A 19,668-nucleotide genomic window follows, 5' to 3' on the forward strand; every position below is an offset into this window, starting at 1 on the left:
GTGGAGGGCGGCCCCGCATGGCTTTGCGTGCAGGGAGGGCTCTCACGTTCAGTGACTGAGCCGGTGTTTTGGGGCGCCCTGCTCGCCTCTCACCCCCATCTGCATAGTATTTCATACGGAGGGTGGAGACAAGCTCTTGGCCCCAAGGCTCACTCTATTGTTATAGCATGTTCATTTTTTCCTTGTAAACCGCCTTAATTTCTAGTAAACTGCCTTGTTGGAAAGCGGTATATGTGGTCTCTGCAACTCTAGTCTGATGATTTATTTATTTATTTATTTATTTTAAAAACACCAAACCAGTAAGGCAGTGGGATGTAATGAGTACACTTTGTTATGGGGCAGCTAACAAAGTTTGTTGTTAATAATGGTGGAGCCCTGAACTTTTCAGCTGGTGGGGCAATATCTCCCCACGAGCACACAGAAATGCCATTGCGCAGGCTTCTGCCTGAGTTGTCCTGAGGTTAAATGAGGATAAAAACACAAGACCTCTCCCCCCCCCCCGGGATCCAACTTCCATCATAACAGAAGGGTGGTATAGAAATTGAATGACTGAATGAATGAATGAATAAATAAATAAATAATCATTCTGTTTGCCACACCAGTAGAGGAGATCTTGAGGAAGCCCACAAGCCACACCTGTAGGCAATAGCCCTCCTTGCTTTTGCTGCCCAGCAACTGGGACCAGAGGTGCACCTAAGTAATTTTGGAGCCTGGACCTGTAATTTTGGAGGGCCCCTACTGCAAGTTAAGTTTTAACAGGTTGGTTCTTGAGGACACAAACCACACCACCCAGGACAGACTAAAGAGGATTGGGGGGGGGTGTCTCCAAGGTGGTGTGAAGGCCCCAGAATTCAGCCCCAAAGTCCAAGGGTAAGAGCGGCTCTGACTGGGACAGTGGTACATACTGCCTGTAAATTCCATCTAGCCGTCATGATTAGTTGCCATAGATAAATTCATGGAGAACAAGTCTATCTAATCTTAAAAAACTATAAAGGCTAAGTAGCCATCTCCACATCCTGTAATAGCGGCAGAAACACAAAACAGCACAATGTTGATAATGCTGAAGTATAAGATGACTTGAGTAGTAATTACTGATATTTATCTAGCAAAACATTAAGTCTTCTGATTTAATTTTTTGCTAGATAAATATCAGTATTACTCAAGTCAGCTTATACCTCAGCATTACCAACATTGTGCTGTTTTTAGTAAGTCACACTGTGAAGTGCTACTATGAGTACTATAATAACTATTTGAACCTTTTGCTACAGAAATATGATTTACATAATACACTTTGCATTTCTGTTGGCCAATATAGAAATACATTTCTCCGAGTTCTGAATTTCTCTGCTACATTTCTCTGAGCTCAAGAGTGATGTAGAAACACTATAAAGTTTAAGCAGAATGAACTAAGCTTTAAACGAAGATTACTGCTGCCACCATCACCCCTTCAGTACAGCCTGTGAACCAATATGCCAGAACTTGAAATCCTTGATAGATCCAGAGGCATGCAAGCCAAAAGTATACATGAGCTCCCTCCACTAAAATCTGATAAGAGGTTGTAAAAGTATGTCTCCCTGCCTGTTTTTAGCCAAAGCTAAGAGAACTTGAATAGAGCAACTTGCTCTAACAAGTATTTTTTTGTGAAAATGGCACACACATTTAGTTAAACCAACTAAAAAACCCACTAAAGCATTTCTCCAGACACAACCAATTGAAATGGACAGAAGGCAGCTGAAATTCAATTGTTAGTACATAACTGAAACCAAAATCTTCCCTAGTACTGACAGGCTTCATTTAGTTCTGAAAGCCTTTTTTTGCACTGGTGTGCAGATCAAGGTTATTTCTAAGCTTTATTTTCTGATGTGCTGTCAGCAGCTGCAGCCCGCCTCATCTATGGAGCAGCCCCTTACTTGAGAATTTCCCAACAGGAAGAAAGGAGGAATGAGAATGAGAACAAACGGGGAGAGGGAGAGAAAGAAAACAAGGGAAGGGAGAAGAGAGACATAAGAAAGGAAACAACAAAAATGGAGGTGCTTTGCAAAGAATGGGAGAGAGTAAGGAAAGGCTCTAACACACTTTATAAGATTATAAAGATTGGAAAGAAATATTCATCTTTATTTTCCATTTCTTATTCTCCATTATTTTAAAGAAACAACCTAGCTCTTTATTGATCTCCATAGGCCATGAGAAAAGTTACCACAGGGATAACTGACTTGTGGTGGCCAAGAGGCATTCATTAAACGCAGGATTAATCATCCACCTAACAAGGCCCAAAATGTGTCCAGCTGCACATTAGAATAAACCTTGGTGCATATGGGAATCAAACTTGTGCCTCAACCTTAAAAAAAACACCAAAAAACACCCAACATTTTGAAGATGACACTTCTAATATGTGGAAGCTTTTATTTAATGTGAAGCTGTCAGCAAAAAATCCTGCCAAGAATCCTCAAAATTCCCTGCCGAGAATCCTCAAAAAGGCATCTTCATGGTGGTGTAACAACATGGAAGCGTATGCAAATACAATCAATCAGTGAAGAGTCAGAAGTTCAATGATACAGTTTTAAATGGCTGCTGCCCTTACAAATAGGATACAAAGAGTGAGAGTGTGTACATATAGGTGGTATTTGGCCAAGAGAAGGGGGATCAGGGAAGCAGGATCTGGCTTTGGGCACATTACCTCTGTAGAACTCTATATAATAGCCAAATGCTCGCCATTTCAGGACAGCAGCAAGAGACCGAAAAAAGTTACACCTAGAATATGCCATTCTGTGTCTCCCACCCCACTTCACAGGCATAGATGTTCCAGTTAGAAGAACAATGCACTTTGTTCCATGCCCAGACTGACTGAACTGAAGAACCAGCCCGGAGAACAAAAGCAGCAATATTTGCTCTGGAAACACCTGAAGGCCTCCTGAAGAGAACCATAGGTGGCCAAGGCACCACAATCAATTCAAAATCGTTTCAAGGAATGGAACACACCACTTCCACTATATTGCAGGTCGCATTTTGCAAGAGCAGGCACCTGGACTTTAAAACAGATTAATCTGCAAAGATGTACCCCTTACCTTTAAAAAGCCTGTCCCTAGACAGATTTAAGATCTGCTCTACTGGCAGCTGAGAAGCTAGGCCTCTCTCTCTGCTCCAGCCTCACTGTCAACGTTTGTAATGCATGTTCCTTTGGGCAAAGACTCCACTTTTGTTTCTTCTCTGTAAAATGCCATGAACATTGATCATGGTACATAAAACCACCACCTCTTGCTAGGACCCTGTTTAGACAAGGGTTGAACAGCAAGCATACTGGTGGTGTCCTCCATGTCATTCCATAGCAAGCCTGCTCAACTTAGCCCCCACCCCCACCCCATCTGTTTTTGGACCACAACTCCCATAATCCCCAGCACAATGGCCAATAGCCAGGGATTATGGGAATTGTAGGACAGCGTCTACAGGAGGGCCGAAATTAAGCAGCTATGTTCCATAACTTTAGAATTACCTTCCTCCAAAGAACCAAAGCCCAACTCCAGGCATCCTCTAGAAGGGATGCAAACCTTTCCTTTGAGGCAAGCACTTTGTGAAGGAGGATAAGAATTATTCACTGGCTTCGCCCTTCCCCAAACCAATCATTTAACAAATGTGTTGAATTTTGTTACCATCCCAAAGCCATAAAGGAGATTATAAATGCTAATTCTTTGCCACGTTAGCCTTAGAATCAAACACATTCGAAGCAGCTAAGGGCTGAGACACACAAACTTGAAGTGTGGTTACTACACAAAGCCAAGGAATAAGACTATTTCTGATATGTACCTGTAATACAGTAGTTACCCATAAATAAGTACTGGTCATAATTTGGCTTCAGCTTTGGGAGCATGGGCTTGCACAATGCTGTCCGGTTCTGTGACAATTTACTTTGAGAACCAAAGTCTGAACACTTGAGAAGAGTATTTACATCCTTGTTTTATTTTTGGTAGAAAAAGGAATCCAAGACTTTAAAGATGGATTTAATCAACAGTGCTTAATAAATGATGTTCAAGGTCTAAAAATGATCACAGTAACCAACTACACAGATGACATGAAAACCACTTTGGGTCAAGTCCAATCTATGAAAACAGGCCGAGTGGAGCCATCTCAGTTCTGGAGATGGGTCAAGCTCCCTTTGGCATGTGGAGGTGTTGCCAGCATCACTTTCCCTCCCCAGGGCCAGAAAAGGGAAAAGACTGCAAGAGTGGCCAACATGATCTTCCCCAGACCTCACATCAATCTCTTTCAAGATTCAAGGATTAGCGATTAGGTGGCGACAGTAACATTATGCACACTATTTACAGCCAAACTCTTTTCTTATATGCCACAGTCTGGAGGCAGAGGGGAAAGGACAGCTTCTGCTGACATCACATGCAAAAGCTGTTGGGGAGTCCACTTTGTCAATGCAGTGCAGGCCCTCTGCAAAGGATGGGGAACCACTGCCAGAAGGGGGCACCAAAAAAAGGTTGCTCATCCACCAGCCTGGAGCTGAATTACAGCCCCTGCTGCAGAGGACCCAGCGGTCATTTCCACCATCAACTCCCTCTCAAGTGATATTGTTCCCAAGCTCTGAAATGTCATCCTTTTCCTCCACATCCTTCAGCGGACACAGATGAGAAGGCATCCTTGACTCTTCAGAATCAAATTAAAGCTTTTGCTCTAAAGTTTTCCAGCCAAGCAATTACAAGGCAAAAGGAACCATTTCTCCTCCACCCAGACATGACAGTGAACATTTTCTACCTGTAGCCAGGAATGCTCTACCCTGGACTACAATATTCCTAATTTCCTCTGCAGAAATCGGAGCAAGTATGGGAAGGACAGAAAGAAACTGGTAAATTAAAATCAGATATACATTTGCAAAGGAAGATGCAAGTGTCCTCTTGATACAGCTTCAGCATTAATTAGTGGAAAGCATCATTTCTACCCTCATTCAGGTGCCCATAGACCCAAAATTTCAGCATTACTTGAATAGGAGCAACCTCCATCTTGGGAACACCTAGATTTGACCATATGGTTCCCTAAAGTCTGTTTTCTTTTAAAGCAACAACCCTCCTAGTTCTCCACATCGTCCAGCTTACATAAGCTAACCCCCATAGTCAGCAAGAACCAGCTGCAGTCAGTAAATGAAGATGCAGACTTATTCAAAGCAGTTTTAGCTCAATTGCACTGTAATATGCAAAGAGAAATATCCACTAGTCATTTCCTTATACAAATGAGAGCACCTGAGATGCTCTTTTGTCATTACCTGTGACGATCAAGATCTCTCTCCTCTTCCTAAATGCCCACTTTAGTTGGAAGAATCAGCTGGAGAGACTAAGAACCAAGAGTAGGTAGCAAAAAAATTAAATTTAAAATTAGAAGATAAAACTAAAACCAAGGCAAGTATTTGCATATAATCTAGAGCCACCAGAGAACCTGTATTGATATTGGTGATCGTAGAACAGATTCCAATGCTATTTTTCTTGCATCTTTAAACCTGAACAACTTGCCACCAGTCCGGCAGCCAGGGCTGCCTCATTATTTTCAGGGAGGTGGGGTGGGGTGTGTGTGAAATGGTCGCTTCCCTAAAAGCCCTGTCGCTTTCGCCCAAAAGATAGTCCAAGGCCTGCAAGTCTATCCAAGAGAACTTCCAGTAGTGGCCACACCTACGTGTTGTTAGTCCACTCCCCCAAATGCCTGGGGAGGGGAAGGAGGGGTTGCAAGAACAGCAAATAAAGTGCAATATGCTTCTGTTAAGTAGCATGAGGCATAATGTGGGAGTGGGATGAAGCAGTGGCAGCATCCAACTTACTGCGCCTCTGAGGCAAACACAGGAGTCCACTGACAAGAGCCACCTCCTCACACAAACCAGTGCATAGAGACAGGATCCCCACATCTGGCCCCAGAGGTGAGTATCAGTGAGTCACATTCCCCCAAGTCGAGGCCAGGGGGACAGACAGTGCTCGGCTACCCCATGTGCCGCCGCGGCTGCGAGTGTGTCTACCAGTGTGAAAGATCTTATCGCAATGCAAAAAAAGTGGACCCCTCTTCCCCCCTCCCACTCAGTCAAGCTGTGCACATGCTGTCTTTCACAGACAAGGCGAGGCCTCCTCTGGCCTATGCCCAGGAGTACGTGCAAGGGAGTGCATGGATCTGGGCCACGGGGGCCAAGTCTGTGGCATCACACAGAAAATGCAAAGCTACCGTTGGGTCACGCCGGCCAGTTATTTCAGCCACTCGGTGTAAAGAACAATGCAAGGGGACTGGGGAACAAAAACCACCCAAGCCACAGCCCCAGAACAAAGGGCTTGCTTTGGAGGCTGCTGCACGAGGGAAGGAGGCCCTGCTCGGGCAACTCTCCAAAGCGAGTTCTCTCCTTGGCCTGGAGGTCGTGAGAGTGAGGAAGCCACCTGGGAAAAGAAGCACCAGTGAGTGGCCCCATGGGAAGGGAATGTGTTCCCAAGCAACAGTGTGCACTGAGGCGCTGGGTCTGGGCTGGTAGAAAGCTTCTCTGCCCCAGGCCTGGGCATTCGGTGGTAGCATTACGGTGTGTACGCCGGAGGCGGCTGGAACTGGTTGATCACTTCGTACTCGGCGGGGTAAGGTTCGTTCTCCTCCATCTCAGAGAGGAGCTCCAAGGCCTGCTCCTCCTCTTCGGTGGGGTAGTGGCGCAGCAGGTTGGCAGCCGTGGCTAGGATGGAGGCCCCGCCGGCTCCAGCCACCAGGTAAAAGCTGACGGCAAAGGTGACGTAGACTTGCGAGCCGTGATACTTTTTATGCTGCTGCTGCTGTGCGAGAATCAGCTCCGAGGCCCAGTAGCAGAACCCGATCACGGTGGCACACTGCAGCACTGTGGGCAGAGGCAAGAGACAGGGGCAACAAGAACCATCAGAACCAGGGCCTGTGCATAACCAGCACTGCTCCCCAAGCGAAGCAACTCGATACTCTCACAGGCGAGGCTGGCAAGATGCCTTTTGCCTCCAACCTCCCTTTTTAAAAAGCCTGGGAATATAGCAGTTGTGGCACACAATTCTGGAAGACAGCCATCTTTTTTTCAAAAGTGACTAATACAGCTGTGGACACAAATCTTGTGGACACAAAGACTCCCAGAGTCCTGTGAACAGACATGTTTATAAAGATGCCTATTACAGTCTACCTGCTTTGCCAGAAGGAAAGTCATCCTCTAGGTCAGGGCTGCTCAACTCTGGCACTCCAGCAGATGTTGGCCTACAATTCCCATAATCCCTGGCTACTGGCCACTGTGCTCTGGGGGTTATGGGAATTGCAGTCCAAAAACCACTGGAGGACCTAAGTTGAGCAGGCCTGCTTTAGGTTCTCCTACACAAGAAACATGGGAACGATAATATTTACATCAACATTCTGCAAGGATATGGTGGAATCCAGAGCATGGCCAGAGGGCACGTGATACAGCCACTTTGGTGAAGCTGTGCAGGCCCAGGGCTGGTTAGTACTTGGAAACCCTGAGCAACTCACTTTGAATTCCAGAAGGAAAGGAAGGCAGGATACAAACGTCAAACACACTGGGGCGGGGGGTGGGCACTGATGTCATGTGAATGTAGGATCCAACTGACAAACTAGGTTTGCTCAACATATTGGAATTTTTCTGTGCAGAATTCATAAGACCAGGGCTCAAGGACTTCACTGTGCCCATGCAGGTAGAAAGCAAAGCAAATTCTCTGTTCCTATTGAATTACTCATCCAGTTAAGACTACTCATTCAATGCCATCAAGGTTCATGGCACTTCATCAGTTAACAACAGGTCTTTGTCTCACATACACTTACACTCTGGGGTCCAGGCAGTGGGCAATTTGCATCACTCCCCCACTCCCCCCGCCCAAGCTTTTTATTAGTTACCACTGCTGTTTCAAAAATGACTTAGTTTTATTGTGTATTGATTGCCTCTTCCTACCAGTTGCCCTGGGACAGGCAAAAATCCAGGATATATATATTTTAAATATATATAATCTGTTGAATCTAAAGTTCAACAGAAGGGAGAGAAGACAGAGCAAGTGGAAGAAGAATGTAGCTGCACATACTATAGCTTTGTTTGGGTTGGGGATGAGTTAATGTCAAAGGCTTCACAGAAAATGTGAGTGCGTGGGATGAAAAAGACATGGCACTACAAAGGCCTGAGATTAAAAGGCTACTTAATCGTTACTTGAGTGTACTGGAGCAGGGCCAAGGCATGTGGCCAACACCTTCAGGGGATGTTTTGATACACAACCTGAATAATATGATGACTGGTAACATGTTTCAGCAGGTCCCAAGACAGCAAGCCTAGTTGAGGGTCAACTGGTAGTTCTTACCTGTGAGGATGTGGGCAAATGCATAGCGCCGAGTGATCTTCAGTGCAGGGTGTTTGGGTCCAAACACATCCAACAGGAAGGCAGAAAGGCTGCAGATAATTCCCAGGAAGCAGAAAGCAGCAATAACCCGCAGCAGTAACACCGTCTGGGGGTTCATGCAGTAGCCTGGAAGGGAGAAGACAGAGCCCAAGATAATTACTTCTTCTATGGCCAGGTGCCTCCAAGATCATCCTGAAAATTCAACATCCATCCAACCCATTCCCTTCATATATATATATACACACACGCACACGCTCGCACACTTTTTCTTGTTTTTCCAACAGGATGGTGAACAGTTAATGACATACCAAAGATAAAATTTGACTTCACCATTTTAGTGTACAGGAACAGCCTCAAGCTGCTGCTTTTTATAGGACTACCTGCAGCACGTCCAATGTCATGCTGACCAAACAAGCTACTTTACACTTTCCCTGATAAAATCCCGCCAAAAGAAATATTGTAGCCTGGTGCAGAAGCTTTTATAGGCAACATACTGCCATCAAGCTAAAAATAAATGCCTCTTCCTTAGTACATAAGAAAAGAATTCGTCTCTGCCCAACTCACTTAGAATACAAAATCTGGTCACATGGCATCTCATATTAAGGCTGATTAAAAGTCTGCTCAGTCGAATTTTTTACTTTATCAAGGCACTCAGATCAGTTTCTCACCATCAAGAGACTTTTGCAGGGACATTACATCACACTTTTAATATCTGAGCAGCCTGTAAATAACAAATGGAAATAGTAGCTATGTGAGAGCAAGCTGTGCTGAAGCCCTAAACTCAGCACAGAATCTGAAGTTTGCATCTTGGGACAGAATTATCTTGTTTCCAAAACCCTCCTTGAGATACAGAACATGCTTGCAAGCCATACTCTACAGTCACAAAGGCCAGAGACTTGCTTTGTCTTTTAGATAACGATTCTCAGGGTGCCAAAGAGAGTCTACACTTCCCCAAGTAAACCATTCTTACAGAAGTATTGGTTATGCCCCGACTTGATTACTGCAACAAGCTCCACGTTGAGCTGCCCCTGTTGTCTGGCTGCTATTGGGAACCTGATAAATGGAACCCATTCCTCCAGTTTTATTTTATCTATATGAATTTGCTTCTGGACCCACTTCAAGGCGCAGCTTTTGGCCTTTAAAGGTTTTTTGTCGGGTTTTTTTGCATTTTAAAATTTTATTGACTTTTACAATAACTTTACAATCCAACTACATTCATTTATTTGATTAAGTAAATATTGACTTCCCACTTACCAGTCTGCGCGGTTCATGTTAACTATACATATAAACCATTGCTATAATATATATATATATTATATATTCATTACTGGCCTTAAGACCTATCTGTTTGGCCTGCCCTTCCAGGGTTTTTAAATTGTTTTTAAACCATAAAGGTTTGGCCTAGTTTTCCAGGGTTTTAAAAACTGTTTTAATTGTTTTAATAATGGTTTTATGTTTGTACATTTTTTGATTTTAACAGTTAATTGATTTTAGTGTTGTTTTAATGTAAACCGCCCTGGGCCATTTTTTGGAAGGCCGGCAGAGAAATCAAATAAATAAATAATTCAAAACATACATACTCCACATTGCTACTCGATTTTACCCAACCCAACCTGCTGTTATTGCTATATTTCAAACTCTGCTGAAAGGTCCATATTAGAAAAATAATTCTTTAAGTAAAAATGGTTCCCAATCTTCTTTGAAACATTCCAAATTTTCATCCGGCCTTTCAAGTTCTAAACGCCTTGGGCCTGCTGTGCTGAAAAGACTGCCCATATGAATTTGCCCATTTGAAGCAGATTCAGGACCTAGCTGAGGGACACCTGGTGGGGATGCGGGACAGAATCACCTGCACTGTGGAGCTCAACTGGTGGAACTCCTTTTCCTATGAGGCCCACCTGGCTCCCTCGGTTGTCAGGAGGCTATTAAATACCACCCTGTTTTGGCAGGCGAGGTCTGGGTAAGGACCCCGCCTAGCGCTGTTGGCTTTATTTGCTGATCTATCCAGTTCTGTTTGTTTTTAGCAATCTGTTATTTTTGTTATCGTTTTAACTTGCTCACCAGTTTCAGTGTTTTGAGGAGACAAAGAAAAATGGTTTGGAAATTTCCAAACAACAAAACACAAAACCTACAGAATCTGTATAGGTTGTATCAACGGCAGATGAAGTAACTTTGGGCCAGCTGCACAATGGGAGCAGTTACCCCCAAGCCATTGCTTTTGCCACTGAGGGCACCAGTCAGAGTTCTCTCTTATTCTAATTACAACTTTGTCAGAACCATTTATCACAGCTGCGTCTAATGCCTTTAGGCAGGATATCTGACTCGGGTTTTTCCAGCTTCCCCTGTGAGAATAGCTTCCTTCTAGCTTTGGACTGTTTTGACAGTGCTGATCAGTTCAGGTTTCAGTCATTCTGATCCAAGCAAAGAGTTATTTCAGCCCAGCAGCCTCTTATGTGCAGCGGGCAGCAGCATCCGCAGTTGTCCCTGATTTGGAACAGGACTTCTTGCCCAGAGTAAGGACAACGACAGTGCAGATGTTACCCAGTGTTTAATCAAGAACCCTCTCACTTACTTCAGGAGTACTTAGACTTGAGTCCCTGGATGCTGTTGGACTACAACTCCCATCATGCCCACCCACCCACAACAGCCAAGGCCCTTTATGGCTGGGGATGATGAGAGTTGTGGTCCAAAAACATCTGGGAACCCAAGTGAGAGAACCCCTGAACTACTTAGATGCTCAATCCTGGGTCTGCCTTGCTACTTGCACCATAACAAGCTGCATCTTACACTTTTTTTACACACACACACACACACACACACCTCCCCCAAGATAAGAACTCCGAGCCAAGCACATTATTAGGAAGCATGTAGCATCCCTCTAATGAGTCTGGCAGAACTTTAAGCTATTGTAATTTAGGGCTTTTTGTCCCACTCTATCACTCCCACCCCCTCACCTGGCCTTCCCTTCCTCCTTCCCCCACACTAGTCATGTGGCATTCCTGGATTCTTAAAGACCTGAAGGGCCAACACCTGCCTGCCATGCAATATTACAAACCGCTTTTGAGAGCTCCCTTCATTTCAAAAACAGCTTGCCATTTCCCATTTGACTGCTTGAGAAATGAGTATAAAGCACCTTAGGTTCAGAAATGTGTGCCACCGTTCTTTGGATCCTGGTCTATATGACACACTTCTAAAAGCAAGTATCCTTATCCACAGGCCCTACATGCTTGTCCAAACAAAACAGTCCGGGAAGAGACTCAGGCTCTATCAGACTTAAAATCCCACACCTTTTAATTGAAACTCATACCAGACTTGTAAATAGGAGCCCTTCCCTCCTCCTATAGAAGCACCAACTGTCTCTGAGGGCGAGGAGGAGGAAGAGAAAGCTAGGCAAGAGTCACCATTGCGACTTCCAGCTGCCGCTGCCCTTCAAGCTACGCTGGAATGAGCTCCTCCTTCCTCAAACAGAAAAAGCAACTGCCTCTGATGAGGACAAAAAAAAAAGAGGAAGACCCTCCTGCTTCACTGTAGAACCAGAAGCTTATACTGTATTGCCTACTGATATTATAAACTATGGCCCTGCAAAGAAGTCCACAAAGGTTAGCGGTTCACATGAGCATATTTGCTGGCCTGCCCGCCCACATGCACAGATCCATTCATGGTAGACTGATGGCCTAAAAGAGAGCTGGTTGCTTCCACCTAGACATGATTCTTGCTGACCATTTCTAGGTGACCAGGCAAGGAAATGTTTTGCTTCATCTAGGAGAAAAGAAGTCTTATACTTTACACCTGCGGTGCTTGATGTTCTCTCAGTTCTGAAAAATTGTAAGTTGGTCCCTTGTGAAAAAGTTTCACTGATTTTACAATTCATAAATGCAGAAGATAGTCATTTATTTCCAGATCCAGTTTAAAGAACAGCCATATTTCCCAAGCTTTCTGTAAATTTAAAGGCTAGAAACTCAACATTTTTAAAAATGAAAACTGGGATTCTGAGGTTTCTAACACATTACCCCGACATTTTCCAGAATATTTCAGATGCAGTTCTCCTCACAGTTAAACAGATTGTGAGGATCTGTTTTACGTCAGTTTCACCAGGACAACAAGCAGCCTAAAAGCCTATTCAGCAAGATACGCTGCTTGGTCTCAGGTTATGTTTTGTTTACAGCAAACATGGCAGTCATATAATCTAATACTGAAGGGATATTCACCCAGAGCCTGATGGACTGGAAACAACATTAGAGATACCAGGATGACTGTGCCTCATCTGAATCTGATGTCAACTTCCTCGTGCACCCACTAATAGAATTATATCCTGTAATTATTATACAGTGATATGGCTGTAAACAGCACACTGCAGAGTGACAGAAAACTGCACATCCATGTACCCCACAACCACTCAGGTCCCCACCCCAGGGAGTTTACAAAATAAAGTGTGGCAGGAGAGAGAAGGGAGGCTGGAGTATCAGGAAAGAATCTACAGCTGAGACCCACTCTGGAGGATATGTTTTGTCCCCTCCCTCCATATAGGTTTCTAGTGGCTAGTGGCTTTTTAAAGGCTTTGAAAGGAGTCTGGACCATGGTGTTACCTGTTGCAGGGAACCTGAGATGTTGACTTTAGCTTTAGCTAAAGGGCTTCTTTAGCTGGGGATTCTGGGAGTTGTCAAGCCCTGTCAACTTGGCAAAGAGGCACCTTTTAACATGGTGATTCTCTTTATTTAGCAGGGGGAGAGTAACTAGCCCTATCCATCCCCAGCACAGCATCCCTCCAGTGAATGTTGCTGGCGTCTGTCTTCTTTTTCTTTTCTTGTGAGCCCTTTAGGGACAGGGATCCATCTTATTTATTTGTTATTTCTCTGTGTAAACTGCCCTGAGCCATTTTTGGAAGGGCGGTATAGAAATCAAATAAATAAATAAATAAGACATCTGGGGTTCCCTGTTATAGGGAACACAGGTCTGGAAGGGTGACAGAACTCCAACTTGGACAAATCTGAACAAATTTTATCCTTATGTCATCAAGTGGTTCTGTTTGCTAGAACCAATTTTATTATAATTAAGGTTTTAAGATGTATAGCTATAAATCATATGAACAATCAATTGATTTTTTAAAATTCTTGAATATACAGATTTTTTCATTTTGGAATATACAAGTTTTTATTCATTGAAGCTTTGTAACGACTAATGGTTGCATGTAATAAACAGAGTCTATGTGGTTGAAATAATAGCTTGACTGCTTGGTTACTAATGACGTCCACAAAAATGAAACTGGTTGGGCTGCTTTTATCTGTGGCTTGACTTTGTCCCCTACAACCCTCTCTAGAACACGAGTTGAACAGAGAGAGGGGGAGGGAGAGAGAGAGAGAGAGATTGGGATCTCAATGCAGAGGATGTTGGGAAGTTAAGAGAAAAGCGATTGTACAAGGAAATTCTTTCTCTAGGAATATTATACAACTGCTTCCTTTGCAGTAACTTCTTCCTGGTGGAACTGAAGCCTAAGATGAGTTCTGCTTGTTAAATACCCAAACTGGGAATACGTAAATTTAGGGGAGGTGTTGCCTGATCCAACTGACCACTTTTAGGGACAGTTAAAGTCAAAAGTAAAGTTGCGTTGTTGAGTCGGTGTCGACTCCTGGCAACCACAGAGCCCTGTAGTTTTCTTTGGTAAAATACAGGAGGGGTTGACCATTGCCATCTCCCATGCAGTACAAGATGATGCCTTTCAGCATTTTCCTATATCGCTGCTGCCCGATATAGGTGTTTCCCACAGCCTGGGAAACATACCAGCGGGGATTTGAACCAGCAACCTCTTGCTCTTACCCGCTGCACTATAGGACAGTTAAGAACCTGTAATCTCCATTCACTGGTTTCAACTGGATTTAAGCACTTTGAATATTAATCCTCCCTAAATCCAACTCTAAACTTTGCACTTATAAATGAAAACCATTAGAAAACAATCACATGCAGCAGATGTGATGAGCAACTAGATTTACAGAAGGGCCACTGTGTGCAGGGTGTGTCTGGCCCCTCCACAAAGTTCTTCCCTCCCAGGAAGTTCTGTTCCCACAGCCCCCAGGCCCTCTACAAACTGTTCCTGCCTCTGTAGTGACAACAGGGTGCCAGCTGGTAGGGGTCCATAGAGGGCTGGATTTGGCCTTGACTGAAACCAACATCCATGGGCTTGTGCAACTGGAATGTCTGACAAACATCCCATGCCTGAGGCAGCCATTCTTGGCACAATCAGCACCAGGAAGTAGCTGCTGTTTCTGGGTAAGGAGGACGCCTTCATTACAGAACCGGTACCTATGTTCCAGCTGGGGAGGCTGGAACAGTGTGCTTGAGGACTGCTGTTCCTCACAGCGCTTCTCCCAGGAGTAACTACAGCCCCCAGGCATCCTGGCATGCCTTCCCAATCTCCTCTGCTCAGGTACCAGTTCCACTACAAAGGTGCCTCGCCTCTGCACCAGAACCACTAACTAATGGCTGGTGTAGGTCATGCCAGGAGCACCCACCTCCGCCTGGCACTGGGGAGTGGGGTGGGGGGTGGGTTGGATACATGTGTCAGACATTCCAACTCCTTCTGACTGAGCAGGCCTAATCATCTTCCACAAGGGGAGTCACAAGAACACAAGCGAGAAAAGCTTGCTCCAAGAAAACAAAGCCACATAAAGTTCAGGATTAACTGGCCAATCCAAAACAATCAGGTGCTTATTATCCAAAACCATACACACATACACACACACACACACACACACACACACACACCCTGTGGGCCATTTGCCCCCCAAACTACATCTGCAATCCAATGCTCATTGGCCTGGGAATAAATCTCACCGAACTCAGTAGACCTAAGTAAACACTACGGAATTGTTACTACTTGTACTATCCCCATCTATAACTATGCTTGTACATAGAAAGCTGCCAAAGACCAAGTCAGATCACTGGTCCATCCAGCTAACTAATATCTGCACAGACTGGCAGTGGCTTCTCCAAGGTTGCAGGCAGGTGTTCTTCCCGGAGTGGCCCCATCCCCCAAGGGGAATATTTTACAGTGCTCACACATCTAGTCTCCCATTCAAATGTGAACCAGGGCAGACCCTGCTTAGTAAAGGGGACAACTAATGGCTGCTACCACAAGACCAGCTCTCCTCCCTTACCAGAGGAGACCGGTGCTGCTCCCACCCCCAGTCACCCCTTTTGAAAAAGCACACCCAAAGCACTCCCACCTTTAAGTAATGCAGGGTCAACATATCCAAGCACATCAGCGACTCCCAGCTCTTGGCGAGAACAAGTGCCCCCATGAATCCGTAGCCAGGCGGGCTCTGCCAGTGCAGTACACAAAGCGGTTATGGAGAGGGCACCAGGCAAGGCAGAAGCCAGGCTTCTTTCTGGCTGCTTTGGCAAAGCGCTTCCATCCTGACCTCTCTGCCTCCGCCCGCTGGGCAACACCGAGCTGCTTGGGGTGTACATGGATCCCCTTTCTGAGAACGGGCCCAATATATCCAATGAAATACGCTCTCGACAGAAGCCTTTCAGATCTTCAGAGGAGAGGGAACGTATCCACTGTTGTCAGAACTGCTGGGCGCCAGTCACGACAAAGCAGATGGCCAGGAGATCTACAGACAGAACAGATCGCAGGATGATGTGTTTTCTATATTCTGTTCAGGAATCTGAAAGAGACAGTGGATGCTTCAAGTGACAGGCAGATGAAAGCTTATATACAACTACTGGCCCATGGCAAGAAAGAAATTATTTGAGGTAGGTGTGAGTGGGCTAGTAAGTGTTTCTGTGGGCTAACAATTTATGTGAACTTGCTCGAATTTTGAGTGAATGGAAATGCAAAGGTTTTCCAACCACAGAGATGCAAGAAGTTTTTTTAAATGTATGTTGTTTAAAAACAATTGTAAAATTGTTTTAACTGTATGTTGTTTATTCAGTTGTTATATTGTTTTGCTTTGTGCCACCCACAGAACAAATGTTATGGAGCCGCCAACAAATGCAGTTGTTTATTGTTATTAAGAATCTGCCATGCAAGTCACACTAAGATGCTTGGTAGTGGGCTTAACAAGACACAAAAAGTTAGAGCAGTGACAATCAGTGGCACCCCTGTTCATCTCTGCAAACAAATCCATTTCTTTTTAGGCACAGCACTCTGCACCTTTGGCATGCTCTTACTGCATTGTTCGCTCAATTATTCTGAGCTCATGGAAAGCATGAGCAATAACGGTGCATGGCAGGGCCAGAGACTGTCAGCTGTTTTCCTCAGTCAGTTGAAGGAGAGAATGAGAAAGACAGGAGGCAAGGTATTAAACAGAAGAAGAAATGACCATGATTTGTTATTAGTCCAGGACAAGGCTTAACAATTAGTAAGACAAGTTATGCTCACCAGTTTCTCTACATTTATGATGCATTCTTATGTTCTAATAAGAACTCTTATGATGTTTTAAAAGGAACTGGCTGCCTCTGTGTCTGAGTTCAGTTGCTGCCTGAATATCCCTCAGGTTCAGCAGCTAAAGCTGATAGAGAACTAGAGACCTCTGGTAGCCAACCCCCAGAAGAAAGGGACAGCTGGTAAGGGTCCTTAGAAATTCATTACCCTTACATTCTGGTATGTGGTCTGAAATAAAGATTTGCAACTGTAACTTGAATGTTTTGATACCTGAATTTAATGGCTTGTTTTTCCTCTTCTCTCTGTTCTTTCAAATTTTATTATGTCATAAGCCTGCAGGTGGAGCCTGTGCTTGCTTGCTTTTTAAACATTTGTGCCAAGAATGACCTAGGGAAGCTGCATCATCATCAATTATTACCTTTTTCTTTTATATTTGAGCTTGACAGAGTTGTCACAGACAATACCTCTTGCATTTCGAGGCACTACCGATTATATCATTTTTCCTGGTCATGGATATACAGAACAAGCGCGGATAATGTTTTCACGTATTGAGTCCATGGAAGCTGCTGCCACACTCAGCTACTTCTTAAACTATCTAATTTACATAAGGCTTCAGGCTGTGTTTGCGGCAACAGATAATGAGAGAAAAATTCTAAAAGCTACTTTGAGCTCACGAGATAGAGCACAATATAAAGTTAAAAAAAACCCCAGACTAACGGGGCTGCAACCCTATAGCAATGAACCTCCAGTGAGCTGGCCCAGAGAAGATGAGCTGTTTTCCTGAGAATGGCAAAGAGCTACCATTTAAAGCGGAGGCTCTCATATTTAACAGAGGATGTGAGGGAGAGTAACTAACCCTTCTAATCCCAACATAGCACCCCTCCATTGGCTGTTTTGCTTCTTTTTAAGTTGAACACCTTTTTGGGACAGGAAACCTTCTTCAAGCCTCCTAGGGCACAAGCTTTGGGAACCACCCCTGCCAACTGGGCAACGAGGCACCTTCCAAAGTGGCAGTTCCCATATATTTAGCAAAGGGAGAGCAACTGTGTCTACTCAACCAGCTTACCATCTCTCCAGTGGCTCTTCCTGGTGTTGTGTGTGTGTGTGTTTAACCAGGCCTGCTCAACTTTGGGCCCCCAGCTGTTTTTGGACTACAACTCCCATAATCTCCAGATGCAGTGGCCAATAGTCAGGGATTATGGGAGTTGTAGGCCAACATCTGCAGGAGGGCCAAAGCTGAGCAGCCTTGGTTTATACTGTGAGTCCTTTTGGGACAGGGTGGGGACCCTTTGTTGTTGAAAAGTGGCATATGCATACTCTAAATCAGGGTGGCCAACCAGGCAACTCTGCAGGTGCAGCTGGACTATTTATTTTATTGTATTTTTTACCTGTTATAGTCTGCTCTTCCTCCAAGGAGCCCAGAGCGGTGAACTACATACTTAAGTTTCTCCTCACAACAACCCTGTGAAGTAGGTTAGGCTGAGAGAGAAGCGACTGGCCCAGAGTCACCCAGCTAGTATCATGGCTGAATGGGGATTTGAACTCGGGTCTCCCCAGTCCTAGTCCAGCACTTTTAACTACTACATCACGCTGACTACAAATCCCATTGCAGTTGGGGATGATGTGAGTTGTAGCCCAACAGCATCCAGGGACCCCAGACTCACAAGTCACTCCCTATTTTAACGTGCAATATATTGTTTGTAGTTTTGGGAAGGCTTCAAGTCCCCTTTACCTTAGGGGCTCTCAAGCTTGGCTCCCGATGTTGCTGGACTACAACTCCCATCATCTCAGCTGAAACGGTAAGGCAGTCCCTCTGGGGAGTCCATGGCAACATCTGGGAAGCTGAGCTTGAGAAACTCCTGCTGTAAAAGGAACTCAGAGCTTTCCCACTGAATAGCTTAAGAAATTATCAGCAATATACTGCACATTACAACAGGGAGTAGCCTATAAGGCAGGGATCCCCCAATGTTGCCGGACTACAACTCCTATCATTCCCAGCTGCAATGGCCACTGGAGAACCCCTGCCTTGTAAGCTTTAGGCAGACCCCCAGGGGTCTGTGTGACCAGGGGTGGAAACTCTGTGGGGAGGGGCAGCTCAAGCCCCCTCCAGGACTCCCCAGAGGAAACACTGCCCCCGCGGGCTGCCAGGTGAGGGAGGCAGGCCTCAAGCCCCTCTCCGGATTTCCTGGGGGAGGCACGGCCCCTGCCCCAGCTGCCAGGTCGCATCCACAAGCTCTCATGCTCATGTTCACCACCAGTCAGTTGAACCACCCAGACAGCCATGTGTTGTCTTTGTAGCAGCTCAGCCAGTGCTTAGGAAGCAGGGCTGCCTCCCGGGGCCCTCGCACTCGAGGATTCTCCGATCAGAAGCCGCAGAACAACGAGCAAAGCAAGGGGTGCTCTGTGCAGGCAGGTGCCCTTCCTCCCCGAGCGGCCCCAGCCCCTCAGGGGAGACCCTGCAGTGCAGGCACGCGGAGTCTCCCATTCCAAGGCAAACCAGGGGGAGCCCTGCTGAGCCGAGGGAACCATTCCTGCTTGCTCCCCGAAACTGAGAAGTCTGCGCCGCCTCTCCGCGCCTCCTCCGGCGCTGGCAAGAGGCCCGGTGCCTCCAGGAGGCCGCAGAGGAGACACCCAGGGACGCCCCGTACTCACCGCTCCACCCCAGCGGCCGGCCGGCCCGCCTTGGAGGACCCGGTACTGCTGCTGCTGCTTCTCCTTCCTTCTTTCCCTCCACGGGCCGCCCGCCGCTTCTCCGCCGGCTCCCTCGGGGCTTCGGGCTCTGAGGGGTCGCCGCGAAGCCCGACACTCAGGGCCGTCTCTGCTGCTTCCTGCCACCAAGCGACCGCCGCCGCCCGCCGCCACTTCCGGTTCCGCCCTGGGGCCTCGGCCGCCGCCGCCGCCGCGCGTGACGTCAGCCCGGCAGGC

The 19,668-nt window shown here is 45.8% G+C and overlaps 1 protein-coding gene across 2 annotated transcripts; it reads right to left on the minus strand.

The window, feature by feature from the left end:
* Positions 1–3,931: 3,931 nt before the first annotated feature.
* Positions 3,932–19,667, minus strand: TMEM127 (transmembrane protein 127). 2 transcript variants are annotated; one of them, XM_053269498.1, is made up of 4 exons: positions 19,396–19,667; positions 15,581–15,970; positions 8,322–8,486; positions 3,932–6,844 (listed from the first exon to the last, which is right to left on the minus strand). In XM_053269498.1, the coding sequence occupies exons 2-4, from the start codon at positions 15,822–15,824 to the stop codon at positions 6,537–6,539; spliced, it is 717 nt and encodes a 238-aa protein (XP_053125473.1). In that variant the 5' UTR covers positions 15,825–15,970; positions 19,396–19,667; the 3' UTR covers positions 3,932–6,536. The 2 variants fall into 2 exon arrangements, with proteins under 2 accessions (XP_053125473.1, XP_053125472.1); XM_053269497.1 differs by having other exon boundaries at positions 15,581–16,024; positions 19,396–19,666.
* Between the last annotated feature and the right edge of the window lies 1 nt (position 19,668).

Source organism: Hemicordylus capensis, chromosome 8 (assembly GCF_027244095.1).
Source record: "Hemicordylus capensis ecotype Gifberg chromosome 8, rHemCap1.1.pri, whole genome shotgun sequence".
Classification (NCBI taxonomy): Eukaryota; Metazoa; Chordata; class Lepidosauria; order Squamata; family Cordylidae; genus Hemicordylus; species Hemicordylus capensis.